Source organism: Rosa rugosa, chromosome 4, assembly GCF_958449725.1.
Source record: "Rosa rugosa chromosome 4, drRosRugo1.1, whole genome shotgun sequence".
Lineage (NCBI taxonomy): Eukaryota > Viridiplantae > Streptophyta > Magnoliopsida > Rosales > Rosaceae > Rosa > Rosa rugosa.
Genome location: NC_084823.1, coordinates 21,562,868 through 21,588,724, shown reverse-complemented (window position 1 = coordinate 21,588,724; position 25,857 = coordinate 21,562,868). Strand labels below are relative to the sequence as shown.

Below are 25,857 nucleotides of genomic sequence, written 5' to 3'. Positions count from 1 at the left end.
TTAATTCATGATTGATTTTTTATTTCATTTATTCCATGTTTTCTTTTGGATGTGATCCTTCTTATTTTTATTTTTTGGCGATCATTCGTTGTCGTTTGCAGGTGTTCTATCATGATTGTCATGCGATTAAATTGGAGTTCATATTAAATACTTCTCAGTTACTTCAAAAAAAAAAAAAAAAAAGGTTCAACGATTTTTGGGATTTGGTAAATTGGCATTAGTCAAAGTTATTTGGGCTAAATATTGTTTAGTACCCTGTGGTTTGTGCCCAACATCAATTCAGTCCTTCGACTTTTAATTTCATCAAAAACACACCTGCATTATCAAATCTCGTCAAATAGATCCTTCCGTTATTCCTCCGTCAACTACAGCCGTTAACTCTCTGACATGGCATCCCACGTCAGCTCCTATGGGCCCCCATCTCTAAGGCAAAGATGGATATTTCGGTCATTTTATTATCCAGACCATAATCCTTTCTTCTTCCCCTCGTCTCCTTCATCTGGGTTTTGACCAAAATCAATCAGAGAATCTAAACCAAAGAGCCCCCATAGGCTGGGCAATGCCTACTGCTGATAAACCAATGAGAATTGGGGTTCCTAATTCTTCCTTCCCCGCATTTGTAAAGGTTGGTTCAGATGGGAAGAGTTATAACGGTTTCAGCATTCAAATTTTCCAAATGATGCAAAGTGGTTTGAATTATCCTCTACCCTTTGAATTCCAATACGTTGATGGCTCCTATGATGATCTGGTAGAACTAGTCCGTAACAAGGTAAAAATAGCATATTCATCTTCTTTTTTAAGTCTATGTTCTCCTATGCAGGATTCAAGATTGTAATACAGTAATCTCTCAAATAAAGGAAGCATGAATTAGATTCATTTCTTATTGTACAAGGTTGAAAGTAATTAATGATTCTAAAATATAGAGCTTGTTGTCTGGTTAATTCACAAAGACTACCCATTTTTATTTTGACTGAAACAAAGATAAATTCTTTAACATATATTTTGAAATCTTGTTTTTATTATTTTCTTGCAATTGATTGGTCTTTGATAAAAATTGTTTGTTTTTCTTGATCATCAAAATATCAATGGAAGACTCTTGATGCTGCTATTGGTGATATCACCATCCTAGCAGACCGTTTGGACAAAGTTGAATACACTCAGCCATATATCGAGTCTGGTTTGGTGCTAATAGTTCCAGAAAAAGCTGAGCAGTTAGATTGGACTTTGATAAAACCTTTCTCCGGGAAAATGTGGCGGCAAGTGGTGGGTTTCTTTCTCTGATTGATTTGGTCAAAACCCAAATGAATTGGGCAACACGGAAATGGAGAAATATGAATTGGGTTTCTTTCTCTGATTGATTTTAGTCAAAACCCAGATGAAGGAGACGAGGGGATCCCAGAAGAAGGGATTATGGTCTGGATAACTACATGACCAAAATACCCATCTTTGCCTTAGAGATGGGGCCCACAGGAGCTGACGTGGCATGCCATGTTAGCGATTTAACGGCTGCAGTTGACTGAGGAATGACGGAATGATCTATTTGACGAGATTTGATAATACAGGGGTGTTTTTGATGAAATTAAAAGTCGAGGGACTGAATTGATGTTTGGCACAAACCACAGGGTACTAAACAGTATTTAGCCCAAGTTATTTTATAGGGGTCAAGTTCTGGAGGTCCAATTCGTATAAGCTGCGTAAGATTTGTCAACTTTAGTTAGACAATGGGTTTGCTGCAAAGTTGCAATGTATATTGGTACACGCCACCAAAGAAATAACCACCAACCAAACAAATTGCTGCACATACTAATCCTTATTGAAAATATGACTACCAAACAAACAAACAAAAATTACGAAGACTAAGCTTATCATGAAAACAAAAATAATACACAAGGATACCACAAAGTCTATGAAAACAGTAGCACTAGATAAACTGATAAAATGATGCCAAAACTGAAAATATGACTACCACCACAACCAAACAAAAAAAATAATAAAAACGTCCCTGTTTTGGGTACGGGCTCTCACAATAAATTACTCAAACTGTCATTTCATTAATAGTTAAGACCAAGATATAACCTAGATGTCCTTAGACACATGATCTTGCCGCTTACGGTGGTTACGGAACTTTCTTCCGGTTGGTGAAAGAGGAATGTTTTTGAATAACTTACTTTCACCTATTGGCATTGTTGGGTTGTGGTCAGGGAGGGGGGAGTTGTTATAATCACAACCACCCATGCACTTCACATATGGCATCGAAGCTCCTGCTACTGCTTCAATCAATATTCGACAGTACGGTGTTCATTCCTTGGATGAAGAACAATTTCAAGTGCCAATCGAGTACGCTGGTCCTCCGAATGAAACTGACACCAAAGTACAAAAAAGTAAATATTTAATCGGTCTATTGCATCAAAAAAATCGTTAGGTAAGTTGCGATACTAATCGTTGTTGACCACATGCCACGGTAGTACTGCATGTGCCTTATAACAAATACCCCACTCTCAGATTTTTGTTCATGTGTTGGGTTAAAGTTCGACATGTTAAGAGTGAATGATGGAAAATGATAAAATTTGGAGTTTGACCATGTTGTTTCAGTACCAAATACCTTCTGCAGCATTGTCATCTGCCCACATTGATATCACATCATAATCATAGACAAAGAATGCAATTAATAAAAAGGGGCATTGTCTATGGTGGAACTAACCACGTCTCTTGCATGATCCATTCCCCTCTCACGTGACCTTGCATCAAGGAAGCTATTCAGCACCTCTGCATTTTTTTCAGGGAGGTGCATGACCAACAGAAACCAGTGCTCTTCCATATTGTCATGCAAGGGGATGAATATCTGCATCATAGTCCTTAATATGGTAAAGAATATATATTCAATAAAATTTCAAGTATAATGGGACTATAATTGCAGAAATTTGCCTTGGAGCATTGTTGGAGATGGCGATGAAACCTCTTAAGACCGCATATCTCAATGGTTGATGTGAGCCACTTAGCATAGCTACATGGTTCATCTTTTACCCTTGCTTGTTCCTGCGATATGAAATGATTTGTTAGCCAAACCATGTGGATGCAATAATTTCAAATTTTGTAGCAATGTTTTGGGCAACGGATGTTCATACCCCAAAAAAGGAAGGGAGAAACCAATGTTCTGACTCTGGCTCATTCAAATACGCCGTAGATATGTTTATGACCTGGTTATAATAAGTGGACATTAAATGAGTGTGAAAATAAATATCTAATCAATTATATGTACAATGGGAAATAGATGAGAGTCTAGCCTTGCAAGATAGTGGAGTTGCTGGAGAGAGACACTGAAATTCCTTTCTAGTAACGGCGTAGTCACCATAACTAGCTACTACTTCACTGCATGAATATTTAACAGTGTTTAGTTAGGAATATAAATCTGACCCTGTATTGATTAACTGAAGGCCCCTACTCCTACTTTTAGTATGATACCATGACTGGGTTCCAACATACACAGATGAACTTAGATATAGTATTATGCTATTAAATCCAATATTAGTTTGACAACAGTGGATAAAATTTCATGAATCTTTAGATAACTAGGTTCATATCAGACTAAACTACAATTACAATAACTTAGGAACATAAATCAGAGCCTACAATTATAATAATAAGTAATTACACAAAATAATAGCATAATTTTTTACCTCCACTTGTCTTCTCCAATGCCATTCTTCCTAAATAAAAATTTCATGAGATGTGCATTCTCAAGTGTGATAAGACCGCTTATTGAGAAAATTAGGGCTTTGGGTTTACTCCTTTGTTGCTTCCGAGAACGAAGAGTCTTTTGTGGCTGCTGTTTAACCCTCATCACAGGGTCAGGTTTGAGCTGTTTTCACCAACAAATATAGTTTGCAAGTTAGAGCGGTGTTGATATAATTGCGGTGACAATATAATTTTCTACATACAAATAGTATCACATAATTTTAGTTGAAAAATAGCTTAAAAAGAATTCAGCATTCTGTACATTAATCAGTTTATCAAGGGGGTGGGAGTGTTCATGAAGCTACCTCCTCATGTATGAGTTCCTCATGGGGTCCCTCATCAGCATAGCCATCCAGCACTGGTGACTTGGTCAATTTTTTTAGTGGGTCTTGACTGCTTCTCCCATGTTCACCAAGCAACTCCTCATCCATTTCCTCCACAAAGGTTGTAACAACGGTTTGACTCAACAGGTTATGAGTCTTATTGGCCTTTAAACTCACAATTCCCACAACCTCAGAAACAACTTCCTCAATGCAATCATCATTCAATATTTCAAGCATCGCACGTTCTAAGTTAAATACATGTAATCTTAACTCCTCCAGCTTGAGTTCCATGCAATCAACTGTGTAGGCCAACCTCCCAATTTCTGTTTCTAAACAAGCGACATCCAAATTAACAGAATCCACTAAATGTAATGTACCCCTCTTGGTCCTGGCTTAGGCTCTTCCAAATGCTTCTGATTATGCTCCTCTATCATGAAGCCGATCACCTGTTCAAAAATTCTGGAAAAACTATATTCACTATTCAATGATATGATGCGCATGAACACATATATACATAAACAACTGATTATACAAAAATCACAGATGAATAACCTGCTAATATTGTTCTGGTCCAGAAAGCACAGCCCCAAAGATCAAATGGCCCGAAACCCAGTAACCCACAATGGAATCCTTCACAATTCCGGCGACTGGAACTCACTCAGATTTAATCGTCTTAACCGGAAAATACAATGAAGATTAAGACTCAAAGAAACAGACATATGTATCCACACAACAGAGGAACAAATCTAAAAATAGACAAGGCAAAAAAAATTAGATTGCTCAAGTATTTGAACTAATATCAAGAACCAAATTTGGCACAAAAACAACCTCCACTAAACCTCGCAGTAGGAAAGGAAGGAGAGATCCATATACCAGTCATGAGCGATAGCGAAGCCTAGAGAGGCGGTTCGCTTGAGTTGCTCAACCGCCCCTTAGCCCGGTGCTCATGACGAAGTAGCCGGAAAGGGGAGGTCCTGAATCCGGGACGGAGCCGACTTTAAGAAAGAGGGGAATCGACAGAAGGCACCGAAGGTGTTCTTAATCAGCCTGATTCGATCTCTCCTTCCCAATATTCTGTGTCTCCTCTTCTCGTTTGAGTTTTATGCGGCTGCTGAGAGAATTAGATTGATTTGTATTTTTTTTTTTTTAGGTTATATCCATCGTATATCGCGTGCAAAGCATGTGAGTGGAGTAAAATTAGTATATCGAGTGCGAAGCATGTGAGTGGAGTAAAATCAGTTTCACTGACGTAGACGTTTTTTGGCCTAACATATCCTAATAGCGCGTGTATTGCACGCACCGTTGAAGACCCCAGGTGAGCACCCACCTAGGTGGGTGGAAGAAGCTCCGCCCTATAATTGATCTATTATAGGGAAGCAAAAGTCAAAACTTTAGTATTTTTTTCATCTCCAACTCCAACAGATTCCCTATTTTACAGCAATCTCTATAATTATTCCTTAAAATTTTAGAGATTGCTGTAAATTTAGGGAATTTGATTTTCTCTTTCCTCACTATCCCTAAAATGAGGATAGTTATAGGGAATCTGTTGGAGCAAAATATGCTTATTTTTCCCTAAAATAGAGAAAAATCAAAATATGAGGAAGCTGTTGGAGTTGCTCTAACTTACCAACAGGTTACAGCTCACCGACAATTGCATTGTGTGATCGGAGGTAATTGCTAATTTAAGATAAATAGTAGATCAACCAATTTAGCAAATCGGCAATTAACTTTGATTTTGGTTTATAGATTCACTTGTTGTAAGAGAATGGTATTCCTTTGACCAAAAAAAAAAGAAAAAAAAAAAGAGAATGATATTCTTCTCTTAACCTTTTCATGCAGGAAGAAGAGAATCCGATAATTCGCAACTTGCAAGTATTCCTACAGGACGTGAGGTGATTGATTGGCCGTTATCTTACCAGCCACATGCGCCTGATTAACTGAAAAGACTGGTCAGACTGGCCCATGTGATGGCTTCAGTACGCCGTGACACACCCGAACACAGCCCCGTATGCTTCCCTCAGCAGACAGACATATATGCTGCTAAGACCGAACGCCCCGCCCGCTTTCTCTGCCACCCAATCACAGATCACGCGTCCTCCAGGTCGTGGGTCCCGCGTGACGATTCCCCAAAGGGAAGAACAGAGGAGGTGGGTCCAGATGACAGTCGATTGCCACGTGTCGAGATTCCGAACCAGCTGAACCCAAAGGTTCCTTTTTCCCTCTCCCACCTTCATCATTTCAGGTGCAGAAAAAGGAAGATAAATCATTGGAAAAAACAAAGGAGAGTCGTCTCCGTTTCAGAGAGAGAGAGAGAGAGTCTGAATCGGATGGTGGAGAGTCTCTGTCAATTAGGGTTTTAGGTCGGCTAGCTTGAACAGTTGGTCCCCCTCTATTATTACTTGTGGCTCTGAATTTTGTTCTTTGGGGGCTTTTCCATTCTTCATTGTTCGAGCTCAGTTTTGGAGATCAACTTTTCAGTCTAATCGAAGCCAGGTGAGAGCTCATTTGAAACATCAATTATATATGTGTGGCTAGCTAGGGATCCTCATTTTGTTGATATATCTATAAACTTCGATTCAGTTCTCAGGTTTCTGTATCGGAATTTTTTTTCCGATACAGAAACCTGAGAACTGAAATCAGTAGCCCAGACTGAAAAAATGCGTGCTAAGCGGTAGCCGATAAAGCTGAATTTTCCATTTTACTTCAAGTTGATTATTGCATACTAATTGACAAGCTTCAAAACGATGACTGCAAGATCATTATCGAGGTCTAACATGACTGTGAATCAGAAAGTGTTTATCTATATATATATATATATATTTTGTTTGTAAATGATGAAAATATCATGGATCAAGGTTGTATGATATTACTTTTATCAGTCAGTTTGTCTTAAAAGTAGGAAGATACACTTCACTTGTGGCTCACTGTGGTTTCTATTTTTATCCAAATATGATGCCATATGGTGGCATTAAGCAAGTTATATGATCTATGGTTTAAATTTGGAAGTGTGTGATTAGGATAACGAGACAACCTTAGATTTGTATTTTTATCTTGATTTGAAGTTTTCATAGAAAATTCTCTTGCATAACTATTTCGGGACTTTTCGGTTAAGGTTCGGAATTGATATGCGGTAGTGCTTTAGCACTTGGTGATTTGGTTTTTGATATAGAGTTATGATGTATGGTGGGCTGGTATCTTAATTGTGCTTTGACACTTGACAATTGAGAAGTTTATGTGGTTATGAGACTCCTTTCTGCAAGCTCAAAATTGTCGAATCATTTTTTGGATCAGCGTGTGTTAAAACATATGTTATATATAGGACAAATAATGATCTAAATAACCCAAAAATATATGTGGAACTTTTCCAATACCATAAGTGAGAATGCAAAAGAACAAGCATTATGAGAAATGATGCTCATTTTTCACCTGTAAGAAAATGAGGAAAAGGAACATCATAATACCCCAATTGATCAGGAAATGAGTGCCTGCAAGGACTGAGGATGTTTTTCAGTGATGCAAATTTATGAAATATTTTGATATTTTTGTCATTTCATCTTTTCTTTAGGGTTGATATAATGACTATCAGACCAAAAAATTATTGACTATTTGTTTAATGGATATCTTTCATATTTACAGTCAAACCCTCCTTCTGCTTCTATATTACTGAAAAGGCGATTGAAGACTCTAGTCGTCATACTACTTGCTGTCCTTTCAAGAGTTAGAAAGGCTGTATGAGAAGGAAATTTATGAACGATATCAAAGACAGATAAACTGAGTATTATATGCTACAATGGAGGACAGTGAAAGGTAACAATTCTGTGGTTTGATCTTTCACTTCTCTCTCTCTTGACCTTCCCCATCTTGACTTGGGCTACAGACATAACGTCATTTTACTGTTCATTTTTCTGCTTTTTCTGTATCTCAGTGAAAAAGCCTTCTCAAATAGGGACGTTTATATTGGAAAGTTTAAGGGAATTCTGCCACATGGTAAGGGTAAATATGCATGGTCTGATGGAACAATCTACGAGGGGGACTGGGAAGAAGGAAAAATGACAGGCAAAGGGCAGATGATTTGGACATCAGGAGCAAAATATGTTGGTGATTTCTCTGGCGGTTACCTTCATGGTTATGGCATCTTTACTGGACCTGATGGTTCTTTTTATCAGGGTTGTTGGAGGATGAATATTCAGCATGGAATTGGGAAAAAGCAGTATTCTAATTCAGATATTTATGAAGGATCATGGAAGGAAGGAGTACATGAAGGTAATGGTAGGTATTCCTGGAATAGTGGGAATACGTACGTAGGGAGTTGGAAAGGTGGGAAAATGTGTGGTAGAGGGGTCATGAAATGGGACAATGGGGATCTTTTCAACGGCTTCTGGTTAAATGGGTTAAGAGATGGGTCTGGAATTTATAGGTTTGCAGATGGGGGATACTATTTTGGAACATGGAGTCGGGGCCTAAAGGATGGAAAAGGCACATTCTATCCAGCTGGAACTAAACATCCCTCCTTAAAGAAGTGGTGCAGCTCTCTAGGTTATTATGATGATGGAAAAGGTTTGTTGTCTGGATCATTGTTAAATTCAGAAGAAGGAAAGGCTAGACCAAGTGTAAAGCGTTGTCTTTCTGAGAAAACCTCTGGTGGTGGAATTTTAAGAAATTCAAGTCGTATATCACACAAATGTATGTCGTTAGATAAAAACTGGACCCATTTGGATCCTGCTAAAGAATTTTTAATGTATGGCTCTTCACGTACATTGTCCCATAACTCCGAGGATGGTCAACATGAGGCGCAAGATAACAATTGTTTAGTCTATGAGCGAGAATACATGCAAGGGGTGTTGATCAAAGAAAAAGTTAAGAATAATATGGAGATGTCAAAGAAAGGTAAACAACGAAAAGTGAAGGAGGCAAAGAAGTCCTGCATTGACTTTTTGAGAGGCAACAGGAGCTATTATTTAATGCTAAATCTGCAACTTGGTATCAGGTAAATTGCTTTACCCATATCTTTGAGTCTCAAACTATTAATGATACTCTCTGCACAAAGATGTCCATTCAATCTTGGACATACTCTTTAGTTTGTATGTTCACGTGCGCTAATTCTTCAAATTCTATGGCACTGGCGCTGAGCTTTATTTTACCTGATGTCTAAAAATTGGCGATTGAAATTTTTGACTTGGTGCAACATGTGATTGCATAAGAACTTGTCTGCTAGTAATTTGTTAACTGAATTAATTGACCTCAAGTACCTGGATTATGTCATATGTTCTCCTCCCTGGTTATTGCTTTTGGAATCATATGTGTTGATCATGGTGCAGGCTGAATACTCTCTTCATAGTTACCTATGTAACAAAAAATGCCCCTTTCATAAGTTGACACTTTTATCTATACTTTGCAAAAACAAAATTGACTTTTGAGAAATTGCTATAATAATTTGATATAGGTTTGAACTCCCAAGTGAGATAACAGTTTAATTGGGCAGTCTGCCTAATTATGTGTTTTTGGTAGGATTTGTTACACTTACTAAATATTCTGTTTGAAGTTCACAGATACACTGTTGGGAAGATCACACCAGTTCCTGTACGTGAAGTTCGATCTTCTGATTTTGGAGATCGAGCAAGAATAAGGATGTATTTTCCTAGAAAGGGTTCTCAGTTTACACCTCCACATTATTCAATTGATTTTTCTTGGAAAGACTATTGCCCTATGGTCTTCAGGTACACTTTTCTAATGCATATTACCTAAACTGTAAAAATGAGTGACATGATAAGCATCATGCATTTGAATTGGTTGGTTTCTAACTTTCTACTAGAGCTCATTTGCCTAAACTGTAAAAATGAGTGACATGATAAGCATCATGCATTTGAATTGGTTGGTTCATACTTTCTACTAGAGCACATTTGTCTGTATAGGTCTCCATCAATGTAACTCTTAAGCTATCTATTAGTATTTTCGTCCATTATAATAGATAGAGTCTACTTTGAGGTTTCCCTCTTTGGTTTTGGACTTTTGGTTGATCTGTTGGGCTTTATTTTTACTTCATTTTGTTTTTGGAATTTTGTTTCTTCTTTCCATGTTGTACATGCCTTAATCATATACACATCCCAATCTTGCAAGTATATGTTTCTGCTATATGCGAATAAGCAATTTTGAGTTTCCTTGTGCTAATAAAGAGTAACATTTCAGGAATTTAAGGGAGATGTTCAAATTAGATGCAGCAGAGTACATGATGTCCATTTGTGGTGATGATGGCTTAAGAGAGCTCCCTTCTTCAGGGAAAAGTGGCAGTATCTTCTATCTTTCTCATGATGATAGATTTGTGATTAAGACTTTAAAGAAAACTGAACTGAAGGTTTGAACACATGCAAACTTCTATGCTAAGTTATATACCTTGTAGTCAAAATTCCTATTGAACCAATACAATTTATTTGTCCTTTGGAATCAACTGAACTTAGCAGTTGGCCGACTCTTATCAAGATCCTCCATTTTTTCCCCTAGAAAAATCTTCTTTTATGTTGTTTTTTTTGTTTTTTTGTTTTGTTTCACTGTTAAAATGGATTCTTATTTCTTAGTTTCTTAGTTTTTATAGGGGTGCATTGTCTTTTGTCTAGGTCCCTTTCTTTCTTATATAATTAAGTAAGAAAATATGTTAATAGATGTTTGTACCAATCTAAAGGCGCTTTTTGGCAGTGCTTTTGGAGGAAGTGCTTTTGCTCAGTGGTGCACGTTTTAGACGTACATAAATTTTATGAAAGTTAAGTGCTTCCTGAGAAGTCACCTGACAGGTGCTTCTCCAGAAAAGCCCCAAGAGCTTCTATAACCCAGAAAGTACTTTAAACTATATTTGTCAAACCTTACCTAAAGTGCCTTTTGTTATCTGAACGTGCTTTTGGCATCTAAAAACATGACCTAACTCTGAATATCAATTTGTATTTGCATGTCTGCTTGAAAACATGTTGTCAAAGTTCTTCATGTAGAAGTTATAACCAACAGAGTGAAAAAGAAAGCTTCTCCAACTCCCACCCATTGAACAGCATGCCGCTCTTCCCAATCTGAGAACCTTTTGTAGAAAATACTAAGAGGAAACCTGCACAGAATTGGACAAATCCTCCTTTTTTTTCTTTTTCTCTAAGAACAGAAAAAAAAATATCAAATTAATATTGAATTATCATTTAAATAAGAAATTAAATCATGTGAGATGTAATCCTAGAGTACATCATGACATGACCAGCTCAAAGTACCTTTGCCAATTCTCAGTGGTTTCTTTGGTTTTGAGAAACCGTCAGGCATGTAGCCTATGAGGGTACAAGACCTTAAGTAAACCTTAGATACATAAAGTCATCTGCAGACCACACTATTTAGGTATTAACTTAGAATGATATCTAGTAATTTTGTTAGAATAAAACTTCACGTGTGCGCGCGCGCATAGACACACATGTATATGGTATAATATTTTTGAAAAGTATATTTATATGGTATATTATAATTATTTATTATATTTGTATGATACACATAATTATTGGGGGTTAGAACTTAGGATTTAAGAGTTAGCTCGGTCCATACTCACTCTTTACAACTGGGCCAACTGTGGGGTCTCTGAATTTCTGACCTGCCACTTGCCAAAATCCTGAAGTTGTTGGCTCAGAAACTACTTACTAGGAATTGTGCAGATTATTTTGAAACTATTACTTCTTTGTGGGGCTAAATCAGATTTTTATTGCTTTAAAGGTCAGTTCCAATGATTTGAAGGGGTTTCCACGACTTATCATTAGGTAAAGACTTCTATGCGATCAGTATCTGTTGATTTGATGGCTCAAATTGATGCCAACAACACCTTAAAAAACATGAATGAATGAAGGCTTTCATTTTACATCGACTCTGGTGGTCAAAGGGTGCTGTTGAGGTGGACTTGCTAGTTGCCTAGTGTCTTCAAAGGCTTCCAAGTGTATATAATATATTATGGTTTACTTAAGGTCTTGTAAACCTTAGATGCCATGCTCAGTTTGGTGGAGAACTCCTTTATGATTGTTGAAGGGAAACAGAGTGTTGCTGAAATGATCACTTAATTTAACACGAATGCATGATCCTTGGCATGTTACTTCTAATTAGATCTGTAGATCAGAGTTTTTTGTCCGATTCCTGGCAAACCGGTAATTGCACTTAGATAGTGTCAGCGAACTGCAATTCCCACCTTCTCTCTCGGAAGGCTTTTGTTGTAATTTTGTATTATCTCCAGCCTCTTTATCCCTTGTAGAATTTAATATACAAGATTGTAGCCGAGAGAGGATGCTGCTTTGGAAAATGACATGCTGATATGTCAAAGACAAAGCATTTGTTTGAAGATGCTGCAGAGAGATTGTGGGAAGTCAGGATGGTTCTTTGTTGTTTTTTAGATGGATAGTACACTAGGTGAGGTATATGTGAATGCCAAGGCCCATGGGTTCAGGTGATGAAAGAGAAATAAGTGGTCAATTTAAGCCTTCTCCATGGCTGACTTTTGGTTGTCTGTCAATGTTGCATTTATTTGATAGTCAAATACTTATTTGTATTTCTTTTGCCCTTTTGGCACAATCAATTGATAGGACTTGAATTACTTTTTCTTCTATAATTTTAGTTTTATTTTTATCTATGATATAAAAAGTTCAAGACCTTGTTAGTTCTTTCTTATGAAAGTCTGGCATGTTGAGATGACTTACATTTTTTTCTTTCTTATAAAGGTTCTGCTCAGGATGCTGCCTAGCTATTATTCCCATGTAGGAGAACATGAAAACACTCTCATAACAAAGTTTTTTGGGCTCCACAGGATAACATTAAAAACTCGAAGAAAGGTACCTGGCTACATAACTCTGTCAGATTACCCTAGTTTCAATTCTGACTTTATTGTCAGGTCTGATTGGTGTGACTATTTCTATATTTAATATTTTCAGGTACGCTTTGTGGTCATGGGGAATATGTTTTGCACTGAATTACGAATTCATCGCCGTTTTGATTTGAAGGGTTCAACTCTTGGAAGATGCACGGATCCAGATAAGATAAAAGAAAATACCACACTGAAAGATCTTGATCTGCCATTTGAATTTCATATGGACAAATTATTGCGAGAGGCCCTTTTTAAGTAAGTCCTTTTCAAAACTGTATTTTTGTTGTGCCAATATCTTTTGATGATCATATTCCGAATCTGTAAAACAATGGATTTATACCTGCGTCAGAGTTAGGCCGAAATGATACTTATTTTCTGCCTTATAAAATCTATTTTTTATTTTCCCTGGCATCGTTCATTGTTGATTTCCATCTATAAACACTACATATCAGTAGCATACCTGTATTTTATTCTTTGGGAAACAACGAGCTGGGAATTCTTTATGAAGTTTCAATACTCTACAGTGATCCATCATCATTTCGCCTCTTATAGTGTCCGAAAGACTTATATATGCAAAAGAGAGCTCATCATTGTTTTCTACGTGTCACTGTCGACTGTCTGAATAATTTTTTTCCATATAACCCTGTTTGGAAATTTTCTTCCTCCTCATTTTGCAGACAAATATCACTGGACTGCAGGTTCTTAGAATCTCAGCATATAATTGATTATAGCCTTCTTTTGGGACTACATTTTAGAGCTCCTGAGAATCTCAAGGCATTTTCACAACCTCCTGATACAATTCAAAATCATGATAGTTTACCTACAGGTGATGGTAAGCATTTCTTTGTGTTAAAGAATCTCAATAAATGAACATACATCTAATCATTTGAAAATTCTCATGTCTTCTGATATCTTGTGCATTTAGTGAATGTTCTGAAAATTCTGGTTAATTTTTTTTTTCATTAACTTAATTCTTTTTTTAGCCATATTTCCTTCCAGCAGGAGTCGCTCCAAAATTTAAACTAACAGTCACTCTCAGTAAAATCACACACTTAGAATAATCGCAAAATCAGGACTACGCACTAAAAGTAAAATGAAATAAAAACAAATAATAAATAAGCAGCCTAGTTCTCATCAGTATATGAAGTTTTGAAAACAAACTGGTTCTAATACATAGGCAGCCTAGTTCTCATCAGTGTTTGAAGTTTTGAATGACACACAGATGTTGTCAGAAGTTCAGGATTTGAAACATCCTGACATCCTTAAGTGCACAGAATGTCCGTCCACCATGTCATTGACATCTAGGCAATTGTCACCAGTTATGTTCGTCATTTTGGTTTCACTGAAAATGTAAGTGAAGGAGCCTCGGTTCTCTGACATCTTCATGGCATTTTGAAAAGGCATTGATACATGCAATCCCTGTTCTTTAGGTGGTGATCTGATCATGTGGTTGGATCCAGCAGCTAAAACCTGTTGTATTGAAGGCCATCAAATAAATTTCTATGCTAGTTCTGCGAGAACCATATAGTTTTTGTTGAGATAAAAGAGAGATAATTCCTTTTATTATGGCCCAGCTGACTTGACAGATTATGGATAGTAGAAGAATATATAATGCAGGAGATGGTTGCATGCATATGTTATCTGGATGTACTTATTTGAATAACTATTGAATCTCATAACTAAAACCGGAGTTAGCTATACACATGCGTGCATGGTCTGGAATTGCTGGATCTTTTCAAATTGATCAGCTACTTGGCATACTTTCTTGTGTGGGTTAAATGTTGAATACTCATTTTCTATGCGCTAGCAGGTGTGACTGCAGGAGGGCTTTCGATTCCTCCTAAAGGTCTTGTACTGGTAACCCATGAACCTGGCTCTGTGAGTACTGCTCCTGGTCCTCATATCAGAGGAAGTACGTTGAAAGCATATTCTCTTGGTGACAAAGAAGTTGATCTTTTACTGCCTGGTACTGGAAGGTAGGTTCAATTAGTATACTATCTTTATTTTAGACTAGTGTTTTCTTTTTTTTTGGGAGGGGATTGAGGTAGAGATGTATTTTACTAAAATGATCTTTACCCATTGATAACAAATGCAGTGGCGTAGTTATAAACTTGTTAACATTTATATAGGAACCTTGCGCTTCTTTTCTGCTTTTATTTAAGGTCTGCAACTTTACTACCAGTGTGATAAATGCTGAGCAGCACAGGTGATGTCAAGTACTTGCATTTTTCTCAGGTTAAGAGTGCAATTGGGAGTAAACATGCCAGCTCAGGCCAATCATAAGCTTCCACAGGATGAGGCTGATTCAACAGACGTAGAACTGTTTGAATTTTATGATGTGGTCCTGTATATGGGCATAATTGATATATTGCAGGAATACAATGTGAAAAAGAAACTTGAGCACACATACAAATCATTGCGGTTTGATCCTCTAACCATTTCTGCTGTTGAACCCACGCTGTATGCTAAACGTTTCATCAATTTCTTGGAGAAAGTTTTCCCTAACATAGCAATATAGCATAATGTTTTCTCTTTTCCTTTTTATAGTCATCCTTGCCATATAGGAAAAGCTTTGTGTCTTTTGTATGTTAAAGAACAAACTATTCTTTTCACCTAATTTGTAAAGTTATATTGTTATAGATATAACACAGATGTTCCGTTTCACCACAAGAATGGTAATTAATGTTAGCCCACAATATCTATTTGTGAAATGCCAAATGTTTTGGCATGAAAAGGATGGTTTCTATTACTTTACATGAAGCATTGAAGCACTTTAAGTTGGTCTTTTAATATATATATATTTTTATCCGAAATCGAAAAAGTTACAATTTCAAGCCTCTATAGGACAACTAAAGCTAAATTGATTTAAATTCAAAGCTAAGAGAGCAGAGAGCGGGAGCCGCTTGGACCAAAGCTGGGAGTCCTGCCCATTGACAACCGCATCAGCCACAAAATTGGTCTCATAAAACATGAGAGAATGAGATATCATCAAATTTAGCAGCTAAGAATTTTATAGGGATCTTGACCAAAAGTAGGCCTAGCAATTCAGCCCATGACCAAAAATAGTTTGTTATAGATTTGTAGTATAATGCTATAGATTTGTTCTGCTCATTTTTAAGAAGGAAGTAAAATTGTTTTGTAAGTTTAGTTGGAGTAGTCGATTGCCCTTTTACAATTATTCCTTCGACTATTGTATAAGATAATAATTTCAATGAAGAGTTTGTTATAGATTTGTAGTATAATGCTATAGATTTGTTCTGCTCATTTTTAAGAAGAAGTAAAATAGTTTTGTAAGTTTAGTTGGAGTATTCGATTGCCCTTTTACAATTATTCCTTCGACTATTGTATAAGATAATAATTTCAATGAAGAGTTTCTTCTTGATTTTGTATCTATTGTATAAATTAACTTTTGAAATTGTGGTATGATTTTGTTGTGACGTCTAGGATGGTGATATTATATTCTTATTAGAATGTTAGACATTTTAAGTTTATGGATTTAGGCAAGACCAAAAATCTATGAATGACTTTGAAATTGAGAAGGGTTTTAATAGATAATGGGTGTGAAAAAAAGTTTAAAAAAATGCAAAAAAAAGAAGAAAAAAAATTCATTTTTATGTTAGCGGGTCTTAACGGGTTTCAATGGTCAATTTATTGTTAACGGGTATTAACGGGTTTTAGTGGGTAATTGATTAGAAAAGAATTTTAAAATTTAAAAAAAAAAAAAAAAAAAAAAAAAACCTTAGCGGTTTTAACGGGTTCCAACGGGTAACCTGCGAACCCATCGGGCTCAACCCGTTATAACCCGTTAAGATAACGGGTTATAACAGGTTGAGCTCGTTAAGACCGCCAACCCGTTAAGTCCGCCTATGACCGCACTGTTGCTAGGCCAAACCAAAAGCACCAAAAATGGCCAAAATTATCCCACTTACCTCAGCAACAGTTTTTTATTCCCACTAACTCAATTTAAAGAAAAATGACTATTTTGCCCACAACTTAAATAACGAATTACAAGCCACTGCCACTCTTTCATCTCTCTCGCTCCCTGGATCTCCACCTCCGGTCTCTCTCTCTCTCTCTCTCTCCCTCTCCCTCCTTCCCTCTCCCTCCGGTATCCACCTCCGGCGCGACGTCGATGGCAGATGAACTCCGGCAATTCGCGACGAAGAGCAGACTGCTCTTCACACCCAAGCAATTGCTCAGGACACCCAAGCTCCATCTTCTTCGCTGAATCTTGCGAACACCGTGTTTCAAATCGAACACCTCGCCCTCGCGGTCAAGATCGAGCTTATGCACTGACCAATTCTCATTCGGCCCGGATCTCACCTTTGCCTTCCGCTCTTGCAACTACATTCGCTGCACGAGCTTTTCCGGCCCAGCTCCAATTCACTCACCTTCGCCGGAGTCGATCTGAGATCGAGATGCAGACCTCCGATTGCGAATGTTTCTTAATCTCAGAGCAGTTCTCGGAAACCACCGAGTCCATCACCTCGTTTTGGGTAGACGCGCGAAGCTTTGCAGACGAATGCCAAGATTGGAGAGGATCGGAACAGGTGGTGGTGAGAATATCGGCGGCGGTGTCGTTCACGTCTCATGGTTGAACTCCGATTGGGTGCCTAGAGCTTTTCTCTGGGTGCCCAAATCAATTTTTTATTTTTAAGTAATTGAACAGAAGGAAAGAAGAAAAAAAGTTTTGAATGTCTATTGTGGGGCAATAGACGTCTATTGGAGAGCAATCGACGTTTTGAATTGATATAATCTCTTCGTTTTTTTTCTTTAATCAAAGTTTTATTTTTCTAATTTTATGAAGATTAGTTTCCATTCCGGCAACCGAAAGTTCTATTGGGGGGCAATAAACGTCTATTGGAGGGCAATACATGACTGATAGACGTCTATTGGGGGGCAATAGAGGTCTATTACCTTTCTATTAGGGGTAATAGACATCTATTGGGGGTAATAGACGTCTATTGGGGCAATAAACCTTTTCGGTGAGGTTTTCATAAAAGTCCAGTGAGCGGCGGCCGGTGACCGGAATCCGGCGAAAGTTGGCCTGATTCCGGCGACCGGTGACGGGGCTCCGGCGAAGTCTCCTATGGTTTCTCTCTCTTCCATTTTTTTTTCTCTCTCTAAGCAACAAAAGGGTGAGGGTAAAATGGTATTAAAAAAATATAAAAAACAAAAAAAAAATCTTAATGGGGTATTAGGGAAGACCTCCTTAAAGTGTTTTGGGTAAGAGAGAATAAAAAAAACTTAATGGGGTGTGTGGGAAAAAAATCTCTAAAAATGGTGTAAATAGACAAAAACCCAATTTTATATGTTTAATGATAGTACAGATGAGCTAGGGAATGTCACAAAGGTTGTTGATGCAATTTTTTTTAAATATTTTTTGGCAAGAGAACAACTTAAATGAAAGAAAAAACATTACAATAGAGAAGTCCCAAACAATATTAATTAGGGTTTTTATCACCACTAGGGTAAAAACTTTCTTGTATCGGACAGAATGATACCCAACTTTCAAAAGTAATCAAAGAGGTATCTAGACTTATAAAACTTGATCAACTTCATAACTCTGTCCATTTTCTGTCACATTTTCGTTACAACAAAGGGTATATACAATCTTTCACTCAATTTTTAGTTGAAAATGACAATATAATCCTCTAATTCTTTCTCTTTTTTTATTCTCGTTCCTTTGCAATCTGCATATTGCATCTAGTCATCTATAGCCTAACTATCCAAACTAAATTCTTCTTTAGTTGTGATTACCTGACAGTTAAAAGTTAGTTTTAGTGTGAAAATACTATTATAACCCCACAAAACACCTCACATGCACCGCACGTGATAAATTTTAACAGAGAAGTGACGGAAAATAAGCTGAGGTATCAAGTAGTAGCACAAGACCAAAGATATAAATACAAAACACACACCTTCAATTAGATTTATACAAATAAGGACACGAGCCCAGACCCAAAAATCAAATGATGTAGGCCTGGCTTCGAATTTTAATAGAAAATGACCAAAATGCTCAATTTTCATCAAAATTTACGCGCACTTCCATTGATCCAATACCTAACACCCTAATGTCGGCGTCGTGCTCAGCCTCAACGCTCGCTCTTCTCCATTGTCAAACCGCTCTACGATCACCTCAAGCCTGACAGCTGGGCTTGGGTGCGTCTTTCTCTCTCTCTCTCTCTTAATCTGAGATCTTGGGTAATATATCTTTGTTTACTCAAATCCTTTGCCTTCTTGTGGTGTTTTTCAAAAATGGATAGAAGTGAAATTGACCTCTCCTCAACTCTCTAGAGAAAGCTTCTCCAAATTGTCACTGAAAGATTTAACTCTTGAAAATGTTTCTTCAGGGTAAATTCTTTGTAGTTAAATTTTTCATCTTGCTTAAAGGGGCTTTGGTAATCATTGGTTTTTGAACTATTTGGTGTTTATATAGAAAGATTTGCTTGCTTCAAAGATCCTTAGTTTGAGTGTTGTATTTGTTGCCTTCTTGTTTTATGAGTGAGCGCAAGTGATAGTGATGTTGCTAAATGAGCCAGTAAGGTGTTGTTTTGGTGGGTTAGGAACTCATGCACATCAGGTGTTCGATGAAAGTCCTCAATGAGGTTGTTGTTATACAAAACCCTTTTGTTTTGGCATGTTGATTACTATTACTAATTTCTACTGGTTTGGTAATCTTATTGTGGCAATAATGCGATTTTCTATGTTTTCAATTTCATTCATGGATTGACAGATCTAATTGCTCCGGCTCCTGCTACTGCTACTGCTCCTGCTCCTGCTACTGATCCTGCTCGTGTTTCTGCTCCTGCTACTGCTATTGCTCTTGCTCCTGCTACTGTTATTGCTCCTGCTCCTGCTTCTGCTACTGCTCCTGTTCTTGCTCTTGCTATTGCTCCTGCTCTTGCTCTTGCTACTGCTCCTGCACCTTGCTACTGCTACTGCACATGAAGTTGCTACTGAACCAAGGACACATTTAGCGATAAAGAAGAAGAAGAAGTTTGATGAAGAGCTCTGAGATTCTCTCTTTTAGCAACGTGTAATAGAAACGGAATATTTTCTTTTCTTTTCTTTGAGAGGTAACATAGAGGGATTAGAAGTCAAAAGAAGTAGTTAAGGGTAAAAAAGTAAATTAACTCATGACAGGTGGTAAGTGGAGAGCAGATTGTTCTTATATGTTTAATTTAATATTTAAAGGATGTATATGTTAATTCATCTTTTGTCAATAACTTATATGTAATTTGTTATGTTTAAAAGTTTAGGTGGTAAGTGGCTGGAGAGCAGATTGTCCTTATTTGTAAGATTTAGTCCTTATATGTTTAATTTAATCTTTAAAGGATGTATATGTTAATTCATCTTTTGTCAATCACTTTTGAAAGTTGAGTATCATTTTGTCTGGTGCAAAAAAGTTTTGATGTCGTTGGTGATAAAAACTCTATTAATTAAGGGCTTTCTATATATGTAGACGCACTACACACACATGCAGAGTTGTACTTCCAATGTCCAGTGCAGCTGTGCAGGTAATAATTGCAATCGAGAGCTCTGAATGAACCCTAGTAGCACCATTTTTTTTTCTTGAAGAATAGATAATTTCATTACTTATCCATGGTCAGAAGGCACGTACATCAGATGTTGTCTCATACCAAAATCATAAATGACACAAGCTGCCAAGCAAAAGACAGGTGACCCTCACTATTAACACATACGCTCACTTATTGAGCCTAACAACAAAGAAACAAAATCGTGACTACTGACCTCCCTTTGAGTAGTAACCTAGTCGCCTAAAGACCTCAATTTGTGTACAACTAGAGAAACTAAGATGAAAGTAGTAGAAGACCATACTTCTAGTATTAGGCAAGAAGACCAGAAAAGTTTAAATCTTTCCTTTGCCCTTGTCTCTAGGGCTAGAAACAGTAGTAAAAGCTGCAGGATCTTCATGAAGAGGTTTGACGCCGTCATACTCTTCAAAGCAAACCAGGGCTCGATCAAAACACCAAACCCCACCTCAGAGTATCTTGTTGCAATCACGCACTGATTCAAAGGAGAACAAGAATAAATCTCCAGCCCGTTCTTGAACCCTAAATTTTACCTTAGGATCAACCGACTTGCGTGTCAGAGGTTTTCCAATCAGAAAAGATTGGGAGGACCTGTGAATAGGGTCACCACCAATCTTTCCTAGGTCAGGAGCGCTGCTTCCTTCAGCAATGGCAAGAGAAGTAGCGAAGGTTGCTGTGACAACATCAATGGAAGCCATCGAATGGAGAGAAGTCGAGAAGAGAGCGATAGCAGGAAACTAGGGAAGGAGGCTAGGGTGCCGTTGAAGAATAGGTTGAGAGAAAAACTCTCCTAGGATTTTTTTTTTTTTTTGAAAAAATCTTATACCCTAGTAGCACCATAGAACAAAAAAGCTTACATATACTCTACGATGCGTCTATGTCAGAGAAGGATGCACCAATCTACCCCACACACACACACACAAACGCCTATCACTATAGAAAGATCGTCTTATCTAGTTATCCAATGAGTCCTTCAACAATGGCCATCCTTGTCCTCTTCCTCGCAGGCTCGCACTCATCTGGTCTCTCATCACTAAAGCCTGCTCGAAACCACAGTTCGGCTAGTTCTGGCACAACTGGTGCACTGCTTTAACTAGGAGCTCCCACATGGCTTGCTACCTCGAGACTCGGACATGACCGAGAAATTCGGCTTATCAATGTCAAAAGCCAAACACTTGCTTGCCAAGCCAACTCTTGTTTAGTTTGATGCATGTGTCTCAATAAACATTCACCCATCTGTTGTGTATTGAGTAGCTTTAAGATCGATATGTACGCAGTGCAAGGTTGAAAATCGATAAAATGATTCCATCAGTATTACATGCATATATGATTGAATTATTCCGAAAACAACAAACTATATATAATTAACCATACTCTGCTTAATATTACATGATCATCTCAACATATATATTTGACTCAAATGTTCACTGTGCATGAGCGGTCCAGAAAAAACGGCACATGGTTTCCGAATACAGAGCACGAGAGGGCTCTGAGATCAGCTGGTTCTCTGCTGGCTAGTCTCTCTATTGGAGAAGATGATTGCTTAGTTTATGCCTGTGCTCAAGCTTGCGATCTGTTTCGCTAAAATAACCTTTTAATTTCATGAGCTAGGGTTGAGCTTAAGTTTATATCAAAACTTTGCACACATGATTATATAAGACCCTCCATATAACCAATCACTTGTTTTATGACTTCACTTCACTTCATAAACAGTCCATCCATCCAATAATGACTTGATCAATGATAGAGTACTAATAATCTCATCCGGCAGATTAAAACATATAAGATGATGAGAGTGAATTCACCAAGCTCAACGAACATTAGCAGACCCTCAAAGTAAATATACTTTGAATCGAACTAGAAGAAATCTTACAATTATATGTCGACCACATAACTTATATATGTCCCGGCCAAACCTTCCTTCTTAAGTCTCATCAATCTTAAATGTTAGCTGGCTAGCTTAGCTAACATTTTACACAACATCGACGTTGTTCTTGGCCGGAGAATGAACCCCAGGTAGCTAGCTATAGCTAGCACTGTTAGCCTAACAGAGAAATTCTACATCCACCCCAATAATGCATCATATTAAGGGCGTATTATATACAGTAGCTTCCGAACAGTGCAAGTGCTGACCAGTAATAATTGGATTCGACAGCTGAACGAACTTACTAGCTTTACAGACGATAAAATAAAAGTAGCTCAGAGGAGCCGGATCACAATTCCACCACATAATTTTGGTCCTACAGCCCCATTGTTACGTCCATATCATCTTATTTATTGCCTCAGAAAAGCAGGCAGAATCTAACTACAGATACATGATACATGCACTGATACGCGATTATTAATCTATATATATCTATCAAGTTTCACATATTTTCCAAAAGAAAAAATCTATCTAGTTTCACAGACACAATGAGTCCTTCAACAATGACCATCCTTCTCTTCTTCGTTGCCCTCATCTTGTCTCTCATCGCTGCAGCCTTCTCAAAATCAAAGCACAAGAAGCTGCCTCCTGGCCCTTTGGCACTACCGGTCATTGGTCACCTTCATATGCTAGGCAATCTCCCACATCGCAGCCTCCAACACTTGGCCAAAAAATATGGACCCATAATGTCTATTCGTCTAGCTAGGGAATGTACGCGCCATACTAGTCTCATCCCAAAAGCAGCAGAGCTATTCCTCAAAACCCATGACGCCAATTTCGCTAGCCGGCCAAGAGTCCAGGCCTCGGAGCACCTATCTTACGGCACGATGGGCCTGGTCTTTGCCGAGTACGGCCCCTATTGGCGCCATGTGAGGAAGCTCTACACCCTCGAGCTTCTTTGTCCCTCGAAATCCGAGGCTTTTGCGCCACTGCGAAGGGAGGAGATAGGGCTGGTGGTGCTGTCGCTGAAGAAAGCTGGAGAGGGAGGTGAGGTGGTGGATGTTACTAACAAGATTTATGGCGTTAATGAGGATATAACGTATAGGATGATATTGGGTTGCACAAAGGATGATGGTAGGTTTGGTTTGAAGGATATTGTTCAGGAAGCTATGTTGACCGGAGCATTCAACATAGCTGATTTTGTGCCCTTCCTCGGTCCATTTGATTTTCAGGTACCGACTCCTTTTCCTAATACAATAATACTAGTCCACTAGTGCTGTCTTTTTTTTGGGTATAGTCTACTAGTACTGTCTTTAATTGTTCTCTCTTTAATGAAAAGAGAATTGCAAGAAGAATTGGAAGAATAGATGTATCTTCCATTGATAATAGGAGTATCTATATATAATCTTTGAGTACAAAGAATCTTATGTTCTATTAATCTAGAACAATCTTCTCCTATTACAACAATAGAAAGTAAATCTTAGTTTGGAAAGGCACATATAAATCAAATATCCTTCAACACTCCCCATTGTGCCGTTCAAACATGATATCATCGTGACTCCATGACGCTTCAAATGTTGCCTCGTTAAAAACCTTGTTCGAGTAATAAAAACCATGTGGGACAAAAACAACCTCTAGGAGGAGAACAACACGCCCTTCACTCTTCGAGATCAAACATATAGACATCATGCCTCCCCCTGATGTCGAGTTCTCCCCCTGATTGCTACAATCGTGGAAGTTCGGATAATTTTTGTATTCCTATACTCTGCACATGTTTTTCTTGTTGAGGAAAGGTTTTTCTAAACACTAAACGATATGAAATTTCAAACCGGAATCCAGTTGTATAGCAGTATAGGTGAGGGCACTTCTTTGTCTCTATGAACTACTTTAGATCAACAAAGTAGACGTCAACATAAGGAACCTAGTTTTGGGAAAGTAACCAGCAACTAGCCAATAGTAATCAGTTCGGAGTAATCATTGAGTGATTGAAGATGTGTGAATAAATTTTTACTTCTCAAATCACAATAGAAAAGAGCACAATGGTATTAGACTATTAGGATTTATTTGAAAGTTAAAAATATATTAAAGATACAGGTACATAATGTGGTCGATTAATTTCCCCAATTTTGGTCAAATTGAGATGGAGGAAGAATTACACAGACCTAAAACTAAAATGACTCCCCAGTATTGCATGTATTCGTTATCAGAGGTAGAGCAGTAGTATACGACATGTATTAAGTAAATTAATTAAATCAAGAGCTAGATCGATCAGCGTTTTATGCTCAAGTACTGCAGGCAACGAATCTTATAATTTGTTCTGTAGCAGTAGCTATCTTGTCCCTCAATTAATTAAACAAACTGATGCTCGAATGGAAATTGTGTTCACACATGTTCAATTACTCGGTGCACACCCTTCCAGCTAAAGTTTAGTAGGCTAGTCTTTTTCTAGTGACCTGATCTTGGAGTAGATAGCATAATAGAATAACATGCATAGTACTACGGAATCTTAATGATGAAATGATTCATTTCTTTCAGGGATTGACTAAGCGCTTAAACAAAGTTAGCAAGACGTACGATTGATCAACTTCTGGAGAAGATAATAGACGAGCGTGAACAAGTTGCCAACACTAGGAGTTGGAAACAAGGCCAGCATGAGGACTTTGTAGCCGTGTTACTTTCGTTAACGAACCAACCATTGAACCCGAATGATGAGCAAGTATACTTTCTTGATCGAACAAATGTGAAAGCCATCTTACTAGACATGATCACGGCGGCTTTTGATACTTCGGCCACATCGATTGTTTGGAGCCTTGCCGAGCTCTTGAGGCATCCAAGGATCATGAAGAATCTCCAAGAAGAGCTCCAAAGTGTGGTTGGTATGGACCGAATGGTGGAAGAATCTGATTTGCCCAAGCTCGATTACTTGAGTATGGTGGTGAAGGAGAGCTTCAGACCACACCCAGTTGCACCGTTACTAGTCCCACGTGAATCCATCGAGGACATTACAATCGATGGATATGACATACCTAAGAAGTCGCGGATCATAGTAAACATCTGGAGCATTGGAAGAGATCCTAATGTTTGGTCGGAAAATGTGGAGGAATTTTTTCCTGAAAGGTTCATGAACAGAATTATAGACCTCCGGGGACATGACTTTCAGCTAATCCTATTTGGGTCTGGACAAAGAGGGTGTCCGGGTATGCAATTAGGGCTAACCACAGTTCAGCTAGTTCTGGCACAGCTGGTGCATTGCTTTAACTGGGAGCTCCCAAATGGCTTGCTCCCTCAACACTTGGACATGTCCGAGGATTTCGGCTTATCACTGTCAAAAGTCAAACACTTTTTTTTTTTTTTTTTTTTTTTAAAAAAAAAAAAAAAAAACTAATGAGGATTAGGCGATATTAGCTTCTCTGTAACGGTCAGAAAGAGGCACCAAGGCACCCACACAACCCCGAAGGGGACCATTACAACCGGAAGCCCACCGCCCGTCCCTCAAAAGTGAATTTATTAAGAAGGAAA

General features: G+C 38.0%; 2 protein-coding genes and 1 pseudogene across 2 annotated transcripts; 2 read left to right on the top strand and 1 right to left on the bottom strand.

Moving 5' to 3' along the window:
• Positions 1–3,245: 3,245 nt before the first annotated feature.
• LOC133744510 (uncharacterized) lies at positions 3,246–5,135 on the bottom strand. Its single transcript, XM_062172606.1, has 5 exons — positions 4,932–5,135; positions 4,611–4,730; positions 4,041–4,517; positions 3,678–3,859; positions 3,246–3,369 (listed from the first exon to the last, which is right to left on the bottom strand). Exons 3-5 carry the CDS (start codon positions 4,347–4,349, stop codon positions 3,246–3,248), a joined length of 615 nt encoding a protein of 204 aa, XP_062028590.1. The 5' UTR covers positions 4,350–4,517; positions 4,611–4,730; positions 4,932–5,135.
• Positions 5,136–6,135: 1,000 nt separating this feature from the next.
• On the top strand, positions 6,136–15,636 carry LOC133742001 (phosphatidylinositol 4-phosphate 5-kinase 8). Its single transcript, XM_062169699.1, has 10 exons — positions 6,136–6,551; positions 7,695–7,865; positions 7,984–9,045; positions 9,608–9,775; positions 10,245–10,410; positions 12,776–12,886; positions 12,986–13,173; positions 13,596–13,750; positions 14,729–14,894; positions 15,154–15,636. Exons 2-10 carry the CDS (start codon positions 7,849–7,851, stop codon positions 15,434–15,436), a joined length of 2,316 nt encoding a protein of 771 aa, XP_062025683.1. The 5' UTR covers positions 6,136–6,551; positions 7,695–7,848; the 3' UTR covers positions 15,437–15,636.
• A 7,232-nt stretch (positions 15,637–22,868) lies between these two features.
• LOC133744509 (cytochrome P450 CYP736A12-like) lies at positions 22,869–25,675 on the top strand (annotated as a pseudogene).
• Positions 25,676–25,857: the final 182 nt, after the last annotated feature.